General features: G+C 40.0%; 1 protein-coding gene across 50 annotated transcripts in view; it reads right to left on the bottom strand.

Moving 5' to 3' along the window:
- NCOR1 (nuclear receptor corepressor 1) overlaps positions 1 to 22069 on the bottom strand; it is a 154052-nt gene that overhangs the window by 109057 nt on the left and 22926 nt on the right. For all 50 annotated transcript variants that reach the window (XM_082705704.1, XM_082705663.1, XM_082705668.1 and 47 more), the window contains exons 3-4: positions 14404 to 14534; positions 4623 to 4815 (exon numbers count right to left, since the gene is read on the bottom strand). In XM_082705704.1, coding sequence (XP_082561830.1) covers positions 4623 to 4815; positions 14404 to 14534 — 324 coding nt within the window. The remainder of the gene's footprint in view (positions 1 to 4622; positions 4816 to 14403; positions 14535 to 22069) is intronic.

Genomic DNA, 22069 nt, shown 5'->3' with positions numbered 1-22069 from the left:
AAAGGGTATTCATTTTATCTTGGGTTTAGAAAAGCCAACAGCAAAAGATAAATAAAAAAAGAGAGACTGATGGATTGAATAAACACGATCTTCTATTTATCAAGATAGTAATAAGACATTTAAAAACCAAATGAGAAAAATCATTTCCAAAATGTGAACTCTACAGCTCAATATAAAATCAAAACAATACTGCCAGAAAAATGAAGATATGAAAAAACTCATAAATCAGGAAAAATGAATAACCAATAAACAAATGAAAAACATGTTACTAAAAAGCAAATAAATACAGTTAAAAATTCATCAAATTAACAATGATTTTTTTTTAAAGCAACAACTATGTGGCATCAACAAGGCTCCACAAGAATTGGGCACCATGGGGGCGCCTGAGTGGCTCTGTTGGTTAAGTCACTGCCTTCAGCTCGGGTCATGATCCTGGAGTCCCAGGATGGAGTCCCATATTGGGCTTCCCCTGCTTTGCAAGGAACCTACTTCTCCTCTCCCTCTGCCTCTACCCCTGCTTGTACACGCTCTCTCTCTCTTATCAAATAAATAAAATCTTAAAAAAAAGAAAAGAGCTGGGCACCCTATGCTCTGCTGTCAGGAATACAAATTGGCCCCATTCTCTGGCAGGGCAATCTAGAAATAACCATGAAAACCTGAAAAATATGTTGACTCTGATCTGAAATCGATCCTACTAATACAGATTTACCCTAAGGGAAGAAATAAGAATAAACACCAAAAAACTCAGCCTGAAGTACAAATATCATTGCTCTAATGAACAAACAGGTAACCTGCATTTATGACAAATTACTTTATATCCATATATGGAATACTAAGGAACCCTCAAAATATAGCTACAAACTTAACTGACACAAAAAGAAGCTCATGACATACTTAAGCAAAAATAAAATTACATACAATGTACAACGTGAGCACATTAAGATACCCACCAAAAGAAAAGAAATGACCAGAAAGTTAACAACTACCTCTAACTGGTAAGCCTGTAAATAACTTTCTCCTTCAGGCTTATCTAATTCTTCTACAAAAGATATACCTGGGCGGGGCGCCTGGGTGGCTCAGTGGGTTGAAGCCTCTACTTTTGCCTCAGGTCATGATCCCAGGGTCCTGGGATCGAGCCCCGAATCGGGCTCTTTGCTCGGCAGGGAGCCTGCTTCCTCCTCTCTCTCTGCCTGCCTCTCTGCCTACTTGTGATCTCTGTCTGTCAAATAAATAAATAGATAGATAGATAGATAGATAGATATACATACCTGGGCTTAACAACATTGGGAAAAAAAAAAAAACAACAAAAAACTAAACTAGCAAATGCTAATTCTTTCAAAACCCCTACTTCTTCTTGGGCGCCTGGGTGGCTCAGGGGGTTAAGCCGCTGCCTTCGGCTCAGGTCATGATCTCAGGGTCCTGGGATCGAGTTCCGCATCGGGCTCTCTGCTCGGCAGGGAGTCTGCTTCCTCCTCTCTCTCTCTCTGCCTGCCTCTCTGCCTACTTGTGATCTCTGTCAAATAAATAAATAAAATCTTAAAAAAAAAAAAACCCTACTTTTTTTTTTTAATTTTTCTTTATTTATTTGACAGATAGAGATCATAAGCAGGCAGAGAGGCAGGCAGAGAGAGAGGGGGAAACAGGCTCCCTGCCGAGCAGAGAGCCAGATGCGGGGCTCAATCCCAAGACCCCGAGATCATGACCCGTGCTGAAGGCAGAGGCTTTAACTCACTGAGCCTCCCAAGCGCCCCAAAACCCCTACTTCTTAATAAAATAAAAAGTCTAAATAAGTAGAATTTTTTTAAAAGGGGGGGGCGGTGCCTGGGTGGCTCAGTGGATTAAGCCTCTGCCTTTGGCTCAGGTTATGAGCTCAGGGTCCTGGGACTGAGCCCCACATTGGGCTCTCTGCTTGGTGGGGAGCTTGCTTTCCCCTCCCTCTCTGCCTGCTTCTCTGCCTACTTGTGATCTCTCTCAAATAAATAAATAAAAAAAAAAACAACAAATAAATAAATAAAATTTATTTATTTATTTAAAAAATAAATAAATAAAATTAAAAACCACAGTTTACAACTCAGTGAGGGGGAAAAGTAGGAACAGGAGGCAGGGGTCATGGGTTTTCAACTCAGGAGGCATCACCTATGGCACTTACTTTTTCTTAACATCTGTTTTCTCTACTATCAAATGGAACACAGAATATACTATGATCCAACATGTCACATTTTAATGAATGAGACTTTAAGATCCCTTTCTGCTAAAACATTCAACAGCTATAAATAACATCCATAGTAATTTATTCAGCCATGGAAGAAGACTTTTATTCACTGTATCTTTTTTTAATGCTATAAAACATTTCTTATAAACCCACAGACTATAATACATACATTTCACACGGTGACGCAAGCCTCAAAAATCCCAGAAGTTAAACTCATTTCTAGCTTATCACAAGCGCTTTTCCCCTACCTATTATTTTGCAAATTTTCAAATTTATATAAAACTTGAAAGAACAGTAGAATGAATAAGCATCTATCCTTTATCCTTCACTGGTTAACCATTTGCTATTTTTGCATTCTCTCTATATGCACACACCTACCTTTTTTTTTGGCAGAACTAGTTGAAAATAAACTAAAGACATTATTCACTATCTTTTTTTAAATTTTTTTACGGTAGGCTCCATGTCCAGTGTAGAGCCCAACGTGAAGCATGAACTCCCACCCTGAGATCAAGACCCAAGCTAAGATTAAGAGTCCCACACATAACTGACTAAGCCATCCAAGCACCCCCTTATTGACTGACTGATTGACTGACTGATTGAGAGAGGGAGGGAGGCAGAGAAGGGAGAGAGAGAATCTTAAGCAGGCTCCACACTCAGAGTGGAGCCCAAATTGGGGCTGGATCTCACAACTCTGAGATCATGGCCTGAGCCAAAATCAGGAGCTGGATACTCAACTAACTGAGTCACTCAGGTGCCCCCATATTCACTATCTTTTAAATCACTTTTCACTGCATAAAAACTCAACAAAAATGTGTGGGTACTTATTTATCTGATCTCAAATTGAAAAGGGCCATTAGCCATGAAGGTAAATAAACATTATGGGAGAAAGATCTGCTAACAAAAAAGGGGGAAGGGAGGGCAGGGACAACAAAAGGGTTAACACTACACTGTTAAAAGAGTATCAAAGAAGTAGTTGATGATTTCTAAAACAAATACTTATTTAGTACCTACTACGTGCCAGGTACTTCCTAATATGAAGACTTAATGATAAGCAAAATACACAGTGAAAAAAAAGATAAACTCAGCAACAAAATGAGGGCACAATGCACAAACATGCATTTCACAAAAGGCAAGTAACAATAAACACAAGAAAAGGTTTGATCTTAATCTTCTCCTAAATTCACAATATATACTGTGTGAAATATCACAAAATATAGTTACATAATAAAAGTAGTTCTCTCCAACATTATAAAATTATAGGTCAAACTATGGAGAGAAACCAAATGTCCATCAACTGATGAATAAAGAAGTGACACAGGGTGCCTCAGTGGCTTAGTCAGTTAAGCATCTGCATCCCCTGATCCTGGGGTCCTGGGATCAGGCCCTGAGTCAGGGTCCCTGCTCAGTGGGGAGTCTGCTTCCCCATTCCCTCTAACCCCCACTACCTGCTCTGCTCTGATGCTCTCTCTAATGAATTTAAAAAAAAACAAAAACAAAAACAAAAAACCACCAGGCGTGGCATGCATCTACAATGGATTATTACTCAACCATCAAAAACGAAATCTTGCCATTTTTGACCACGTGGATGAAGCTAGCTGGTATTATGCTGAATGAGTAAGTACGAAAAAGACAAATACCATATGATCTCATTCATATATGGAATTTAAGAACAAAACCAGATGAACATATGGGAAGGGGGAAAGAAAAAAAGGAGAGAGGGAAACAAGCCATAAGTGACTCTTACGGACAGAGAACAAACTGAGAGTTGATGCAGGGAGGTGGGTGGGGGATGGGCTAGGTGGATGAGGGGGTTAAGGAGGGCACTTGTGATAAGCACCAGGTGTTATATGTAAGTGATGAATCAGTGAATTCTGAAGAAACCAATATTATACCTTATGTTAACTAAAATTTAAATTTAAAAAAAAAAAGTGCAGGTAATGTTTTTCCTCTGTATTTTCAAGTTTTCCAATGAAACTATTTTTCACATAAATTAGGAAAAAAAATTATTTTCTTTACAAAAATTACAAGCATAGCAATTGCAACTGAATTTAAGGGGATTATTTTAAATTTAATTAAAATTTAACAAAACTGTGGTCATCTTGAGAACCACTGACCACATTTTATAGCCCAGCGAGCCAGTACAAAGTGCTTGAGATTCATTCAATAGCAATTTTTCTTTACAGCAGTCCACAGATTGTTTTCATTTACCAAAAAGTCAAAAGTACTGATTTTAAAAGTCTGGAGCACTAACTGTGTGGTTTTCAGTTTTGTTTAACAAAATTTTTACTTTCCCATAGCACTAAGCTTTAGAGACTGGCATAATCAGACTTTCTTCGGGTGCTGTGCCTGGCTATGGCTAAATCAACATTACAGACCGACAACTCCACAGGGGAAGGGAACAAATATTTACCTTCTTAGCATCCGCAGAAGACCTCAACCCTTCTGGCAGCGTGTGCACTACAGGTAAGACCGCAGCGCTGACGCGCTGGAAATGGGGATCGGAAACCTGCTCCAGACGTGGTCGTTTGGATTCCAGTGAATCATGATCCACAGGGGATGGCCCCGGGTGAAACTGTTCATAGCCAGTTCTCCTTTCTTGAGGCCTAACACATAAAAATGAAAGAAATGCTTGAAAATTGTAAAATGATGCACAACTTCCTGATAACATTCCTGGCTGGACTTTGAAATAAATGAGAAAATTATGCTTACCTTTGAAGTGAACGCCTGCCCCCACTTCCCCTAACCCAGAAGAAGAATATACATAAAGTGCTATTAAACTTCTAACTCTAATAGAAAGAAGATTCTTCAGGGGAGATGGGACTGGCAGCAGGAAAGTGAAAGACCTAACAAAAGATTTCAATTTGCAGAAAATTTAGAGTTGCTGAGGAATAACCCTAAAATATTTTTTAAAACCTATGCCATAATAATTGAATTTAGTATGATCTTAACTAGAACAGCCACCATTTTGAACCAATGATAAAAACAAGCAGGAAAAAACAAATCTCCCAGCAACTGTACATGGAAACATAAATGACTTGAGTTGTGATACTAAGACTTAAAGATGAGTCTCTTGAGTGGAAATGTAACATTGCTTTGAAATTCTGACCCCCAAAATACATATCCTGTCTAGCTTCTGCAAACATGTAAGTGTCTTGAAAGTCAGGAATCTGTCTCTGATCCTTTACATGAAGTACTGGATGTCCATTAATTTCACTTTCCCTTTCCTACCGAAGTATTTACAGAAGCAACATTTTATTTTGTGGCCAAGCTTTAAACAAATGTCTCACAAAACATTTCTAAATGAAGAGGATTATCACTGTGTTCCTTTTTATTTTTTTTAACTTCCTTTTTTTTTTTTAAGATTTTATTTATTTATTTGACAGACAGAGATCACAATTAGGCAGAGAGGCAGGCAGAGAAAGAAGAGGAAGGGAAGCAGACTCTCTACTAAGCAGAGAGGCTGATGCATCCCAGGACCCTGGGATCATGACCTGAGCCGAAGGCAGAGGCTTTAACCCACTGAGCCACCCAGGCGCCCCAACTTCTTTCTTTTTTTAAGAGAGGAGGTGGGGGCAGGCAGAGAGAGATGGAGAGAGAATCCCAAGCAGGCTCCACACCCAGCACAGAGTCCAACCGAAGACCATGACCTGGGAAGACCGATAGTCGGCTGCCCAACTGACTGAGCCACCCAACCACCCCAGCACTGGGTTTCCTTTTTAGAAGAGATGATGAAATAAATCCTGATGTCTTTAAAATTATATTTCAAAATCTGGGGGCACCAGTTTGGCTCAGTTGGTTGTGTCTGCCTTCAGCTCAGGTCATGATCTCAGGGTCCTGGAATCAAGTCCCACATCGGGCTCCCTGCTCAGCAGGGAGCTTCCCCTGTCTGCTTCTCCATCTCCCTCTGTCCCCTTCCCTGCTTGAGTGTGTGCTTGCGTGCACTCTCTCGGTCTCTCAAAGAAGTATTTTTTAAAAATCTTAAATCTTGTTCAAGACATAAATCCCATTATCTTCTTAAAATCCACAATGATGTCGCAAAATATAGTGCAGTAGAAAGCCTCAAGAAGACAAGGATGGCTGCTTTTGCCATTTGTCTTCAATATAGTACTGGAAGTTCTTGTCAGAACATTTCAGCTAGAAAAAGAAATAAAAGGCCTCCAAATCTGAAAGGAAGACATAAAGTATTTCTATTCAGATGACATAATCTCATATGTAGAAAAATATCAAGAGTCCACCCAAAGTTAGAGCTCATAAATAAATAAAAGTAAAACTATAGAATACAAATTCAACATGCAAAAATTAGTTGTATTTCTGTATACCAGCAATGTACAGTGTGAAAATGAAATTAAGAAAACAATTCCAGGGACGCCTGAGTGGCTCAATTAAATGTCTGCCTTCGGCTCAGGTCATGATCCCAGGGTCCTGGAACTGAGCCCCACATTGGGGTCCTTCCTTGCTCCATGAGGAGCCTGCTTCTCCCTCTGCCTGCCACTCCCCTTGCTTGTGCTCAAACCCCTTTCCCCCGCTCCATCAAATAAGTAAATAAATTAAAAAAAAAAAAAGATTTTATTTATTTATTTGAAGAGAGAGAGAGCACACACTAGCAGGGGGGAGGACCGAGGGAGAGGCAGACTCCCTGCTGAGCAGGGAGCCCACTCAACTTGTGGCTCCATCCCGGAATCCTGGAATCATGACGTGAGCTGAACGCAGACAGTTAACCAACTGAGCCACCCAGGCGCCCTGGAAAAGCTTTTAATATCCAGAATATACAGAAATCCTTCCCACAAATGAAGAATAAAAAGACATCCCCCTTCAAAAAAAAAAGGAAACAAAGAAAAAAAAAAAGAGAGAGAGAGAGAGAGGAGAAAAACCGGCAAAGGATTTGACAGACATTTCTCCAACGATATACAAATTAACACATGAAAAGATGGTCAACATCATTCATCATTAAGGGAACACAAATCAAAACCACAATGAGGTACCATTTAATACCTAGTAGAGTGGCTTAACTTGTTTTTAAAAAGGGAGGGGGGATAACAAGTGTTTATGAAGATGTGGAAAAATTGGAACCTGGTGCAGTACCCCTGGGGATATAAAACTATATAGCCACTGTGGAAAAATTCTGCAGTTCTTCAAAAAACTGAACACAGAATTACCATATGACACAGCAATCCCACCTGATGTACAAGATATATATCCAAAAGGACTAAAAACAGGGACTCTGACACAACGGTACTAAAAATGGACTCAAACAGACACTTGTACACCAGAGTTCAGGCATCCTTCACAACAGCCAAAAGGAAACAACCCTTGTCCACTGACAGACAAACGGGTAAACAAAATGTGGTATATGCTTCATCCAGTGGCCTATTCTGCCACAAAAAGGAATAAAGGTCTGACACATGCCACAATATGGGTGAACCTTAAAAACATTATGCTAAGTGAAACAAGCCAGACACAAAAGGACAATTATAAGACTCCACTGATATGGCAAATTCATTGAGAAAGAAAGTGGATTAGAGGTTACCAGGGACTGAGAGGAGAGGGGGAGGGGGAATTATTGCCTAATGGGAACAGAGTTTCTCTCTGGGGTAATGAAAATGTTCTGGAAATAGTGGTGATGGTTGCACAACGTGGATGTTTTTAATGCCACTAAACTGGAACATTTAAAAATGGTTAAAATGGTAAATTTATGTTACATACATTTTACCACAATAAAAAAGTTCACACACAAATTGATTCTTAGAATCACGATTAATAAAGACTCGCCTAAGAACGAAAGAGAGATCTGAAAGGCTACCACAAAAATTTTATATTAGAAGGTTGCTAATACTTGAATGGATGATTTACACTCTCTTTCACCAGTTAGTCTTTTCCATTCACTCAACTCAGTGGACTCTGACTTAATCCCCCATCGTTTCATCGTATTACAAGAAGTCACCACTCACTAAAAGTCAGCAACGATCTCCTGATACTGAAAGCAAGGGAATATTTTTAGACATATGCTGACCCGTCTGCTACAGCTTATCCTTTACTCACTCCCTCCTTCCTGAAACTCTTCCGCCTCTCGGTTTCCAGGACACTGTCTGCCCTGCTTGTCACGGTCTAACATAACAATCTTCTGCTGGCACACACAGCGGTTCTCCACGGGGAAGCACAGATCATTTTAAAACAGTCAATTTCCAGATATTCTGAGCTTCCTGATCCACTCTTTACCTACACTGACCTGCTGCATAACAGACCTGAAGCTCTCCCCTCTCTGCTTCTCCCACACCTGCCCCTTCTCTCGTGTGGACACCCAAAAAGCTGAGAAAGCTTAGCTTTCTTGGACCTGTCACTGGAGCACTGACCCCCAAGTGTAAATACCACCAGGGCTGCAAAGAAACAAATCCTTTCTGCAAGCCAACGGTTCCCAAATGTGTGCTTTCAACAAACTTGATGAAGTTCAGTTGTTAACTAACATTTTCGCCTTAGATAAATATGTGATTTAGGGTATACCCTTCACGAGAAATTGTTTTTGTGAATAAGATTTCATGGTACCTTCATAAGAATAAAACATAAGAACAGAGTACATTCTGCCTTTATTCTATCAATAAGTAATATTTTGAAAACAACCCCGTCTATCTCATTAATGCATAGATGCATTTCCATGAAATTTTACTTATGTTTGATAAATTTCTCATTTTCTTTTTCTTTAAGATCTTATTTATTTGTCAGAGAGAGACAGAGCGAGAGCGCACAAGCAGGGAGAGCAGGAGGCAGAGGGAGAAGCGGGCTCCCTGCTCAGCAGGACTCAATCCCAGGACCCGGAGATCAAGACCTGAGCCCAAGACAGTTGCTTAACTGACTGAGCCACCCAGGCATCCCATGTTTCTCACTTTCTTAAATGATTGCTATTCTGATCAATCTTGTAATAATAACTATATTTCAATCTAAAAATTTTTTATCTTCTTTTAGAAACAGATCCTTCTACATACTTTTTTTTGGTAAAACAGGAGATAGGCTGATCAATAAATGACTCTCAACAATCAAAATGAATCACATTAGGATACATTTTGTGGGAAAAAAAAAAATCAACAAATGAGTTCCAAGGAAAAAAGGAACAAAATAAGAAGTTCTGCCAGGGACAAGTTTGTTCATATATAGTATCATTTTAAGCAGATGAGGCCATCAAATCACTATGGTAATTAGATTCCATCAGATAAGCTTAAAATGTATTGCAGCAGTTTTGCTTTAAAACATCATTATACTTTCCAGATGACAAATTATATTCACCTTTTAAGACGTATGAAAAACTGATGTCAACTTAAAATGTGTAATATATCTTTTGAGAAACACGAAAATAGCCAGTTTGAAGACCACTATTTCAAAATCATTTTCCTTTCTTTCTCCTTCAGAGGTTTCTGCTTCATGGTATCTTTAGATGTTGGGGACTCTCTGGGCTCATCTTTAAACTCTGGTTCTTCTCATTTTCCGCCCTCCCTGGATCACACGTACCAATCTGGGTCCTCCCCTGAGCATGATGGATACATCTCCACCTGGAAGTTTTACTGGAACCTCAAACTTAACTCTTACCAAACTCAAGCTGTCTTTCCCTCGCTGCTCTTTCTTCAATCTCTAGCCCAGTGTCACGGCAATGAAACCAACAGCCGTCCCGCAAGCTGGAAACATAACATTCATCCAGGTCTCTTCTGTTGCCTTTGTCAACTGCCAGGACTTGGCGGCCTCACCTCCTGACTCCAGCCTGTCTTGTCTCAAACTCCATTTCACCACCATACCTTATGCCCGCACTCTTTCTCTTTCGGGTCCCTCATATATTCTCTCCACTTCTAGTCTATCCATCTTAAATTCATTCCCCACAGAGCAGCCAGAGGTCATCTATCAGAAACAAGGATCCAGCATTAGACTAAGGCCCCAGCCCAGCCCCTCAACAAAGCACTCAGAATGAGGACCACTGCTGCCCTGCAAGAAAACTGTGTGTGAAATGTCTATAAGCAAATGCAATCCTCTGGTACACAGGGCCTGGCCAACTGCCCAAGAGGGATTTCAGCCCTCAGTTGTCCCCTCAACCTATAAAAGTTAACTTCCAAGTATCACATTTCACCTCTAGTGAATCTACCCATGAGATTTACCCAAGCCAGAAGGTAGAATACACCCACTGCGGAAGAACATAAGGCTAAAAGAACACAGGACAATTAAGACAAACAACCGAGTACAGAAAGTTCTCTTTCCATCAAGAAATCAGGCTAGGGACACCTGGGTGCTCAGTCAGTTAAGTGTACGTCTTCAGCTCAGATTATGGTCTTGAGGTCCTGGGAACGAGCCCCAAGTTAGGCTCCCCACTCAGCAGGGAGTCTGCCTGTCCCTTTTGCTCTGCCCTATCCCTCACTAGTGCTCATTCTCTCTCTCTTTCTCTCTCTCTCAAATAAATAAAATCTTTAAAAAAGAAAACAGGCTATTTCCCATTTCAGCTTGCCCATCCTTTTTAGAAGAACAAAACTACTCATGGATAAATAAATGTATAATTTAACATTTAAAATCTCAAAAACAAATGTAATTTTATATTGGAATCCTGGGGGAGTTAAGCATGAAATATGCATTTTATATGAACATACTGCCTTTTAAAAACTAACACCAGTGGAAAGGTACTGCCACTTTGGAAAAACAGTCTAGTCATTTCTCAAATGGCAAATAGAGAACTATCATATGATAAAGCAATTCTACTCCTAGGCATATTCCCAAGAGAAAGGAAAATCCATGGCCACATAAAAATGTGTGCTTGAATGTTCCTACCAGCATTATTCTTAACAGTCAAAAAATGAAAACTCAAATATCTGTCAACTGATCAATAGATAAATGAGGTATAGAAAAAAAACAAACATCAGATTTTCATACCAAAAAATTTCTGTAGACTTCAAACTTAAAAGTTTGACTTCCATGACCTCCTAACACCACCTTTAAATATGTTTAAAATGAATTAAAGTTATTAGTTGGGTTTTTTACTGTAATATACCTATACCTTATCATTTTAATTTTAAAGAAGAGATAACCCTCATTTAGGGGGAATATGTCATAAGCTATTCGAAAACAGTGGTCCACAAACATCATCTACAATTACATCAACCAGTTTTATTTATGCCTAGCTATGGAAGGCTATTCTCTGAAACTAAATTTAATTCACCTAAATTTTCAAATTTACAAGCATGATTTGACTCCTCTTGTTACTCAAAGGAAAACCAATCATCTGAGTATTTCAGTGAGTTTTTTATAATATCTGAAATGACCTCAACTATTCTGCATCTTTTCTTTTTTGTTGTTGTTGTTTATTTGACACAGAGAGAGGCAGCAAAAGAGGGAACACAAGCAGGGGAAGTGGAAGAGGGAGAAGATGTGGGGCTCAATCCCAGGACCCTGGGATCATGACCCAAGCCAAAGACAGACACCTAACAACTGATCCACCCATGTACCCCCCAAAAATAAATAAAATCTTAAAAAAAAAAAATGGGACTTTTTTTAATAACCTAACAATTCAAGTCACCCCTGAAGCAAAAAATACATTATGTGTTAATAAAATACAAAAATAAAGTAAAACAAAAGGCAAAAAAAAAAGGTAGTAGTATCAAGTCACTGCAGGCCTTACTCTTCAAGTGCCTATCTTTAAACAGTCTCCCAGTATCTGCATTACCTCTAGGTCCTGTAGTTTTATCATTTTTCACTATCAAGATTTGCTACTGACGTTCAGTGTTGGAACCATAATTCATCTAGGTGCCTCACATAGACTTTTCACCTAAGGAGGTATGCAGCTTTACTAATCCTTTCACCATGGCTTCCATTTATTGGCTGAATTCCATCCCCTAGAAATTCTTCAAGAACTTTTAAATGATCAGTGCTTTCATGTCTAAAATTGTGTGCCTGTTGCTTTTGTTCTTAAAATTAAGTGGCATATAATATTCTTAAGATCTCAATGTCTTTTTCTAGCTACTGCTCTACTATCTTCTATCCCTTTAGTAGCTTGAAGCGAGACGCTTTTTCCTCCCTGTCAAGGATTTTTTTTTTTTCCTCCTGGATTCCTGATTCTTTCACTTACCCTTGAACTTTAAGAACTGAACCAGGATCTGTCTTAGTGTCAATAATTCTGTGTAAGTGATCCCTGGAGCAAGATAAGCCTCATCAGTCTGCAGAGCTCTTCCTTCACTTTGCCCCCACCCAAAATAAAAAAAATAAAGCCTTCTTCTTAAATTATGAATATTATTTCCTTTCCTTTACAGGTTCTCCACCTCAGAAACACATAGTCTTATGATATGTTGGATGATTTTAATTTATCCTCCATATTTACCAACTTCTTTCTAACGGTATTCATTTTTATGCTTCTGCACCACTCTGATTATCTCCAGACTTTCTTGCAAGACAAAAGTCTAAATTTTAGCCACACCTGTTCCATTCCTTTATCTTATTTTATATATTGAATTTATAGTGGTGAGCTTGGGTGCATTGGAATGTCCAATCTTTCATTTTATCTAATTGGGTTGCCTTGTACCTTTTAAAGACCTTATTATTAATTTTACTTCTCCTGTAGCACATAGCACTGAGGGGGGGAAAGTTCTTCAGTTTTCATCCTCTTACCCAATGGGGTCTTTATTTTTGACACTCTGTATTGCTTTCTTTAATTTTCCTTTCCAGGCCTGTCTTTGCCCCATTCCTGGCATCATTACTGTGCTGCTCGGGTATACCATGTGCAGTCCTAATCAGATTTTCTCGTTGGTATAGTATGGGGGGTTTTCCTTTGTGGGGGCATTTGTCTATAGATAGAAGACTGGGTTTGGCTTTCTGTATTTTTCTATAGCCTGAGGGAATAGGGAAATGGGGCAAAGGAGAGGGAAACTTGGCTGGGGCTATGATAGCCTTTGTTGAGGATCCTGGTTTACTCTACAAGCTAGACACGCAACCAGTCATGAGGGCTCTGGCTCATCACTTTGGAAAAAAGCACACCATGCCTGCCCTTCCTGCAAGATGGCACAATGGGATTCCCAAGCAAACAACTCATCACCACTATACCCTCACCATGTATGTTTTTCTCAAATCCAAGAGTATTTATGAGAAACCCTAGGATTTTACTGACCCTCTTTCTTCCCTCAATACTACTTCTTTGAGAGCTGAATTAGAAACTAGGAGGCCACATCATGCAAGATTCTTCTAAGTCCTTTCCTGAGTGCCACTTTTCTGAGTTTATAGCAGTGTGGCTGTATGCCTTTCCTTCTCTATACAGGGTGATTTTGGGTCATTTTTTGAAGAGTTATTTTTGTATATTTGCTAGATATTATGGAGGAGAGTGACCTCAATTCTATCCACAACATTCACCAAAAAAATGTATTTTATAATAATTTTAAACACAGCCAAATAATTTCAATCCTTTTATCATCTTCAACCCTGAACAGTAAACATATTTTTAAAATAGAAAATCAGATTCTTTATAAAAGTGCTAGAACAAGAAACCCAAAAAGGCCATTTAATAAAAGGAGCTATAATATTTCAAAATACTTTAGATTAAGAGCAAGGATGGGGTAAGAGAGAGCAGAGATGTAAGGACATTAGAGAAAATGAATGTCTACCATGAACAGGGCCAACAACTCCTCTCCTTTGAGGACACTGCCATTACTATTCTCAAAAGTACAAGTGAGAAAACTAAGGTTTGAGGAGTCTGAATCAGTAATTTGCAACCCTACCTGCCAATGAGAATGACCTGGGAAACTCCAGACATATGCGGACGCCTGGGCCCAATCCCAGGAACTGATTTAATTATTCTCAGATGGGGCTTGGGCATCAAGTTTAAAAACCAAGGTGGTTCTATCATGCAGCCTAAATTAAGAACACATTTATACACACGACCAAGATTACAAGCTGACCAGCATCGCAACCTAAGTCTACCTGACTTCCCACTACACAGCAGAACTACGAACTCTGGAAACAAGAGCTAAGAGGTTTGTTTGTCTTTTTTTTAACTATTACGGTAACTACTCCAAAAGATCAACAAACATAAAAGAGCTCAAAATGTAAATGATAAATGACCCATCATGGCTTGGTTATACAATTATAAAAAATATAAACCACGTTAAACCCAATGGCACACCTGTGAAGCAAACACACACTAGAGAAGTTCCGTCCCTGACGGAAACACAAAAGAGCGCCGTTACCTGTCAGAACCCGGGTGAAATTCTGAGAGCAGGGAGGGTCGTCTGCGAAGCTGCTGCTGCTGCTGCTGCAGGAGCTGTGATGCCTGGCTGACTTCAAGATGAGAAGAACGATAATCAGGGACTGCAAATTCCTAGTATTAAAACAATCATAAATTACTTATTAGCCAAAAATTGAAAAGCATCATTAATTAAACCATGTATAAATGCACAGAGGCAGTTACGGGCACTAAGTATGGAAGGAAACAGCAATGATGATTTCCATCTTTCACTGGTCTGATTCGTCCCCATCAACCTAAAACAATCAACATTTTAACTGAGTCTCGTTCAAAAGAATTCAAAATGAAATTCGGTATTCAGTGTGTAGTTGACTCATTCTCCTAAGAAACATACATTACAGTAACTTCCAATCTGTATTATTCAAGCAGTAAGATCTCAAACTCATGTGTTCAATATGAAATCCTAAAAAGCGCTCCTCCAACCTTAAATTCAAAATGGGTGAGCAGGAAGGGCCACAGAAGCCACTGAGTTAAATCCATGTATATCGGGGACACCCTGGGTGGCTCAGTGGGTTAAGCCTCTCTGCCTTCGGCTCAGGTCATGATCTCAGGGTCCTGGGATCAAGCCCCACATCAGGCTCTCTGCTTAGGAGGGGGCCTGCTTCCTCCTCTCTCTGTGCCTGCCTCTCTGCCTACTTGTGATCTCTGTCTGTCAAACAAATAAACAAAATCTTAAAAACAAAACAAACAAACAAAAAACACATGTATATCTACAAATGAAGAGAAAGAAGTCCAGAGACTCAACCTGCTAGTTCAATGTAACAGTTTCTCCACCATTCCAGGTGGGCGTTTTGAATGTTCTCACACTTTTGACTTTCTGTTGAAAAGACAAAAGCTTCTTTTCAAAAGAAAGCTATTAACATTAACAATCATAAACAGATACTTACACCTAGAACCCACAAATAACCCAGGAATTCTCATATGTGTACACACGACGTAATTAAAAGCATATGTTTGGGGGGGAAAAAAAAAAAAAAGCATATGTTCGGGGTGCCTGGGTGGCTCAGTGGGTTAAGCCGCTGCCTTCGGCTCAGGTCATGATCTCAGGGTCCTGGGATCGAGTCCCACATCAGGCTCTCTGCTCAGCAGGGAGCCTGTTTCCTCCTCTCTCTCTCTCTCTCTCTGCCTGCCTCTCTGCCTACTTGTGATCTCTCTCTGTCAAATAACTAAATAAAATCTTTAAAATAAATAAATAAATAAAAGCATATGTTCACACACAAAACTTGGGATACAAATTTTCAAAGCAGTGTTATTCACAATAGTCAAAAAGCAGGAAGAATCCAAATGCCCAGTGACTCACAATGGATAAACAAAATGTGGTGCATCTATACAGTGGGATGTTAGTCAATCCTAACAAGGAATGAAGTATGGTAGAACCCAGATGAACCTAGAAAACATAATGCTAACTAAATAGAGAAATAAGAGACCACATATCTTATGATTCCAGTTATACACCATGTCTATAAGAAACAAATCAACAGAGACAGAAAGTAGATTAGCCTTTGCCAGGGAATGGAGGGAAGACAAGAATTGGGATTAACTAGTATGAGGTATGGGTTTTATTTTGGATGACAGAAAAGTTCAGGAAGGGGTGCCTGAGTGGCTCAGTCAGTTAAATGTCTGCCTTCAGTTCAGGTCATAATCCCAGGGTCCTGGGACTGAGCCCCTGTGTCAGGCTCACTGCTCAGCGGGGGAGTATGCTTCCCCGCCTCCCTTTGCCCCTCCCTCTCCATATGCTCTCCTCTCACTCACTCACTCAATAAAATCCTTCAAAAAAAAAAGTTTTGGGGGCGCCTGGGTGGCTCAGTGGGTTAAGCCGCTACCTTCGCCTCGGGTCATGATCTCAGGGTCCTGGGATCAAGCCCTGCATCGGGCTCTCTGCTCAGCAGGGAGTCTGCTTCCTCCTCTCTCTCTCTCTGCCCGCCTCTCTGCCTACTTGTGATCTCTCTCTGTCAAATAAATAAATAAAATCTTAAAAAAAAAAAAAAGTTTTGGAATTAGATAATGGTAATGGATGCCCAACACCGTGAATATACTAGAAGCTATTATATTATGTACTTTAAAATAGTGACTTTTTTTTAAGATTTTATTTATTTATTTGACAGAGAGACAGACAGCAAGAAAAGAAACATAAGCAGGGGGAATGAGAGAGGGGAAAAAGGCTTCCTGCCGAGCAGGGAGCCAGTTGTGGGGCTTAATCCCAGGACCCTGGGATCATGACCTAAACTGAAGGCAGATGCTTAATCAAATGAGCCACCCAGCCGCCCCAAAATGGTTAGTTTTATATGAATAGTATGTCAACAAAAAAATTTTTTAATCATAAACAGAATAAAACTGAGCAGTACAGACTGAAACAAGGAACAGATAAGAGGTAGAGAGCCCAGATAACAGTAAAACATAATTTTATGTAGTCTAAGAAAAAATATCAGATACAAAGTTGGAAACATAATCCAGAAACACTAAACACTAAAGAAAACTCAGAATCACTTTTTTTTAAAAATATTTTATTTATTTGAGAGGGAGAGCCTGAGCACTAGGAAGGGCAGAGGGATAAGTAGACTGCCCCCTAAGCAGGGAACCTGACAAGGGGCTCAATCCCAGGGCCCCAAGATGACGTGAGCTGAAGGCAGATGCTTAACGGACTGAGCGGCCCAGATGCCCCAAGTCAGAACCACTTTTTAAAAAGCAGCATAGGGGTGCCTGGGTGGCTCAGTGGGTTAAGCCTTGCCTTCAGCTCAGGTCATGATCTCAGGGCCTGGGATTGAGCCCCACATCAGGCTCTCTGCTCGCTAGGGAGCCTGCTTCCTCCTCTCTCTCTCTGCCTGCCTCTCTGCCTACTTGTGATCTCTGTCTGTCAAATAAATAAATAAAGATTTAAAAAAATAAAAATTAAAAAGCACCTTAACTCACTCAAAAAAGAATTCACATCCAAAGAAACAGATAAAAGACTAAGTTAAAAAGACACAAGTATAAATTATACCCCCCAAAAAGGGACCAAATAACATTCTAAGAAACAAAAAGTTGATCGATAAAATTAAGCAATAGTAGAACAGAACAGGTGAAGAGGAAGCGAAAACAAAGACAAAACAGGACTTCTCTTATAACACAGCGAAGCAAAGAGCAACAGAAATTAGATTAGAAACGACCTCCCATACCCACAGGTGAAGAGACAATATTCTAAGAAAGAACGGCATTTCTCAGAAGTCAGAAAAGACAAAGTCCTTGCATTTAAAAGGGCATAAGAGAAAAGCTAGGGATAGTTTCAAAATTAATTCATCACACTGGATGGACACAACAAAAATTTCAGACAAGCAAGGATAAAAAGAAAATTTGACTAGGTGTCATAAGAAATAGGAAACAGGTTTCCTACAAAGTAACAAGGATCATAATAAACAGTCTTCTCATCCACAACATTATACAGAAGGAAACAGACCGGAGAAAAACAACTTCAGAGAGAGACACAACTTTGAACCCACAAATTCAATAACCAAACCATCTCAAATTTTAGGACTACAAACTTTTCAGAATTCAAGGACTCCGAAAATGTACCAACCACAGACTCTTTGAAAGAATCTCTAAATGATGGACTATCCAGAAAGACAGATTGAGAGTAAGCAGTGAAATGAAACAAACACCAGGGCATGCCGGTTCCAGCTGTGAATATGTAACTGTCCAGAACGACATTCCCACAGTAAACAACTAAAAAAGTGGACAAAATGTAGTTAACTATCTTCAGACCCTGGAAAACAGGCTGCCCAGGTCTCAGTCTCTGAGAAAAATCACAGAAAGAGGGGTGAGTCCTGCTACACTGCAAGCTTTCTGCCTGGAGGCAATATCCACACTGCATCCCTGGGAAGGAAATCTGAACAGCGCCCTGTACTCTTATTCCCTCAAGAAGCAATCATAGTAGTTTGATAAAGCCACAAGGAGAGCATCTCTGGAGACCTTCTGAGCAGAGGGAATCGCATACAGAAAGATTTCCGGAAATGTGAACTTGGGCTCTCCTAGGTCATTGGCTGAATTCCAATCTGCAAGTGCATAGGAGAGCACAGCTCAGTCCTAAATTAAACATCTCTGGTTGTTCTTAGAAAGAACACTTTGGAGAAACTATAAAACAATTCCCAGAGCTTACACTAGGCCAGAACTCATTCAAATTTCCTCCAGCCAGCAGGAAGAAACCTCAGTGAATACAAGAGATAATCACTAAATACCCCAGAAGAGAAAAGTTTAGATGTGGAGGACAAATAAGACTTAGAATAAAGACTTCTCTAGACTCGCCCTTAAAGTGTTTAAAACTAAACCTCAAGAGTTAACTGCTGGGGCGCCTGGGTGGCTCAGTGGGTTAAAGCCTCTGCCTTCAGCTCAGGTCATGATCCCAGGGTCCTGGGATGGAGCCCTGCATCAGGCTCTCTGCTCAGCAGGGAGCCTGCTTCCCTCTCTCTCTCTGCCTACTTGTGATCTCTGTCAAAAAAAAAAAATTCTCTCTCCATCTTCAACTGCCCCAACCCCCGATGCTCCTGCACACGTCTCTCTCTCTCTCTCTCAAAAAAAAAAAGGGGGGGGGGGTCACGCTTAAATAAATAAATAAATAAATAAATAAATAAAATCAAGCTGAGGGTGTGTTAACCTGGCGATTCACAGACCTGTACCCCTGAGGATAATAATACATTATATGTTTATTAAAATTTTTAATTATTTAAAAAAACAAAAACAAAAACAAGCTGAGGGACCCCCGGGTGGCTGCTAGTTAAGCACCTGCCTTTGGTTCAGGTCATGATCCCTTGGTCCTGGGATTGACCCCCCACCATCAGGTCCCTTGCTCAGCAGGAAGTCGTATTCTCCCTCTGCCCGCCCCCTGCTTGTGTGCACTCTCTCAAAAAAATAAATAAAATCTTAGAAAAAAAAAATCAAGCTGAAAGGGCACCTGGATGGCTCAGTTGGTTAAGCCTCTGGCTCAGGTGGTGATCCTGGAGTCATTGGGTCCCTGCCCAGTGGTGAGTCTGCTTCTTCCTCTGGCCCTTCCACTTCTCATGCTCTCTCTCTCATTCCCTCTCAAATAGATAAATAATATCTTTAAGAAAAAAATCAAGCTGAAATAAACTATTTCAGGTAAATAAAACGTGACAGTACACGGCCAAAAGACATGCCCTAAGAGAAATGACGTTTTTCAGGCAAAAAGAAAGTAGTATCAAAAGGAAACTTGAATAGGGCGCCTGGGTGGCTCAGCTCAGGTCAAGATCTCAGGGTCCTGGGATCGAGTCCCGCATCGTTCAGCAGGGAGCCTGCTTCCCTCTCTCTCTCTGCCTGTCTCTCTGCCTATTTGTGATCTCTGTCTGTCAAATAAATAAATAAAATCTTTTTAAAAAATAAATAATTTTTAAAAATTTGAAAAAAAGGAAACTTGAATATGCATAAAGCAGTGAAAGATTCCAGAAATGTTATATATGTAGGCACTTAGAGAAGAACAAATAATAAAGAGCAGAAATCAATAAAACAGAAAAGAAATGGTGAAAATGGATGAAACCAAAGTTATTCTCAGAACAGAATCAATTAAACTGATGAACCCCTAAGCTAGACTAATAAAAAAAGGAAGGGAAAAACACTATCAACCTTAGGAATGATATTACAGCAGATCTCAAAGACACAAGATAAAGGGAATAGTATGACAACTTACATAATTTAATATATTGAACAAAACTTCCCCAAACTGACTCAAGAAAAAAAAAAATCTGAATTATAGCTATTAAAGAAACTGAATTCATAATTTAAATTCTTCACACAAAGAAAATTCTAGGCCCTCATGACTTTACTGAAAAATTTTATCAAACTTCTAAGGAAGAAAAAATACTAATCCTACACAAACTCTTTAAGAAAATATAGGAGGAAGAAACACTTCCCAAGCTAACAACATTCTTTTTTATTTTACTGAAGCATAATGAGCATACAATGTTATATTAGTTTCGGGTGTACAACATATTGATTTGACAATTCTAGACATTACTCAATGCTTCCCATGACAAGTGTAGTCATCGGCTGTTAACAACATTCCTAATGGTCAAAAACTGAATGCCTTCCTCTTAAGATGAGAAATAAGTCAAGAATGTCAACTCTCACCTCTTCAACACTTTTACAAGCAATGAAAGCCAGTACAATAAGGAAGAAAAGAGAAAGACATGCAGTTTGGAAAGGTACAAGCAAAACTCTTTATTCTCAGATTACAGGATCATCTACATAGAAAATCTTATGGAGGGACACCTGGGTGCCTCAATGGGTTAAGCCTCTGCCTTAACTTAACTTAAGCCTCTGATTTAACTGCCTCTGCTCAGGTCATGACCCCAAGGTCCTGGGATTGAGCCCCACCCACATCGTGCTCTCTGCTAGGCAGAGAGCCTGCTTCTTCCTGCTCCCCACTCTGCCAGCCTCTCTGCCTACTTGTGATCACTGTCAAATAAATAAAATCTTTAAAAAAAAAAAAAAAAATCTCAGGGCACCTGGGTGGCTCAGTGGGTTAAGCCTCTGCCTTGGGCTCAGGTCATGATCCGGGGACCTAGGATCGAGCCCCGCATCGGGCTCTCTGCTCAGCGGGGTGCCTGCTTCCCCCCTCTCTCTCTGCCAGCTTCTCTGCCTACTTGTGGTCTCTTTCTCTCTGTCAAACAAATTAAAAATTTAAAAAAAATATATCTTATGAAATCTATAAAAAAGCAACTAAAAGTAACAAGTAAGGTTGCAGGACACAAGATGAATAGACATAGTAGCAATGAACTGAAAATTAAAATTCCAAAATTAATACATTTATAATACATTTTTGCATCAAAAATATGAAATATTGGGACACCTGTGTGGCTCAGTCAGTTAAGCATCTGCCTTCAGCTCAGGTCATGATCTTGGGGTCCTGGGATCAAGCCCAACATCAGGGTCCCTGCTCAGGAGGAAGTCTGCTTCTCTTACTTCTTCTTCCTTTGCCCCTCCCCCATCTTGCTCTCAAAATCTTCTAAAAAAATATGAAACATTTACGAACAAATCCAACAAAAGATGTACACGACCTGCACACTAAAAACTACAAAACATTATTGAGAAAAATTAATGAAGACCAAAATAAACGCACTTATACCACGTTCCTGGACCAGAAAAATTAAGGTTTTTATGTTGTCAATTCTCTCCCCAATTTATCTCTAGACTCAATACAAAGCCAATCAGAATCCTAGCAAGGGGCGCCTAGGTGGTGCAGTCAGTTAAGCATCGACTCCTGGTTTGGGCTCAAGTTGTGATCTCAGAGTCAGGAGCAGAGTCTGCTTCTGACTCTCTCTGTTTCCCTCTGCTCCTCCCCCCCAAAATAAACACATCTTTAAAAAAAACATAAATAAGCCTTTTTGTAGAAAATGACAAGCTGATTTTAAAGTGTAGAGAGAGGGGCGCGTGGGTGGCTCAGTGGGTTAAGCCGCTGCCTTCGGCTCAGGTCATGATCTCAGGGTCCTGGGATCGAGTCCCACATCGGGCTCTCTGCTCAGCAGGGAGCCTGCTTCCTCCTCTCTCTCTGCCTGCCTCTCTGCCTACTTGTGATCTCTGTCTGTCAAATAAATAAATAAAATCTTTAAAAAAATAAAAATAAA

The sequence above is a fragment of the Mustela nivalis genome (assembly GCF_964662115.1).
Source record: "Mustela nivalis genome assembly, chromosome: 17".
NCBI classification, from domain to species: Eukaryota; Metazoa; Chordata; class Mammalia; order Carnivora; family Mustelidae; genus Mustela; species Mustela nivalis.
The sequence above is the reverse complement of the archived record's forward strand: the minus strand, read 5'-3'. Positions and strand labels throughout refer to the sequence as shown.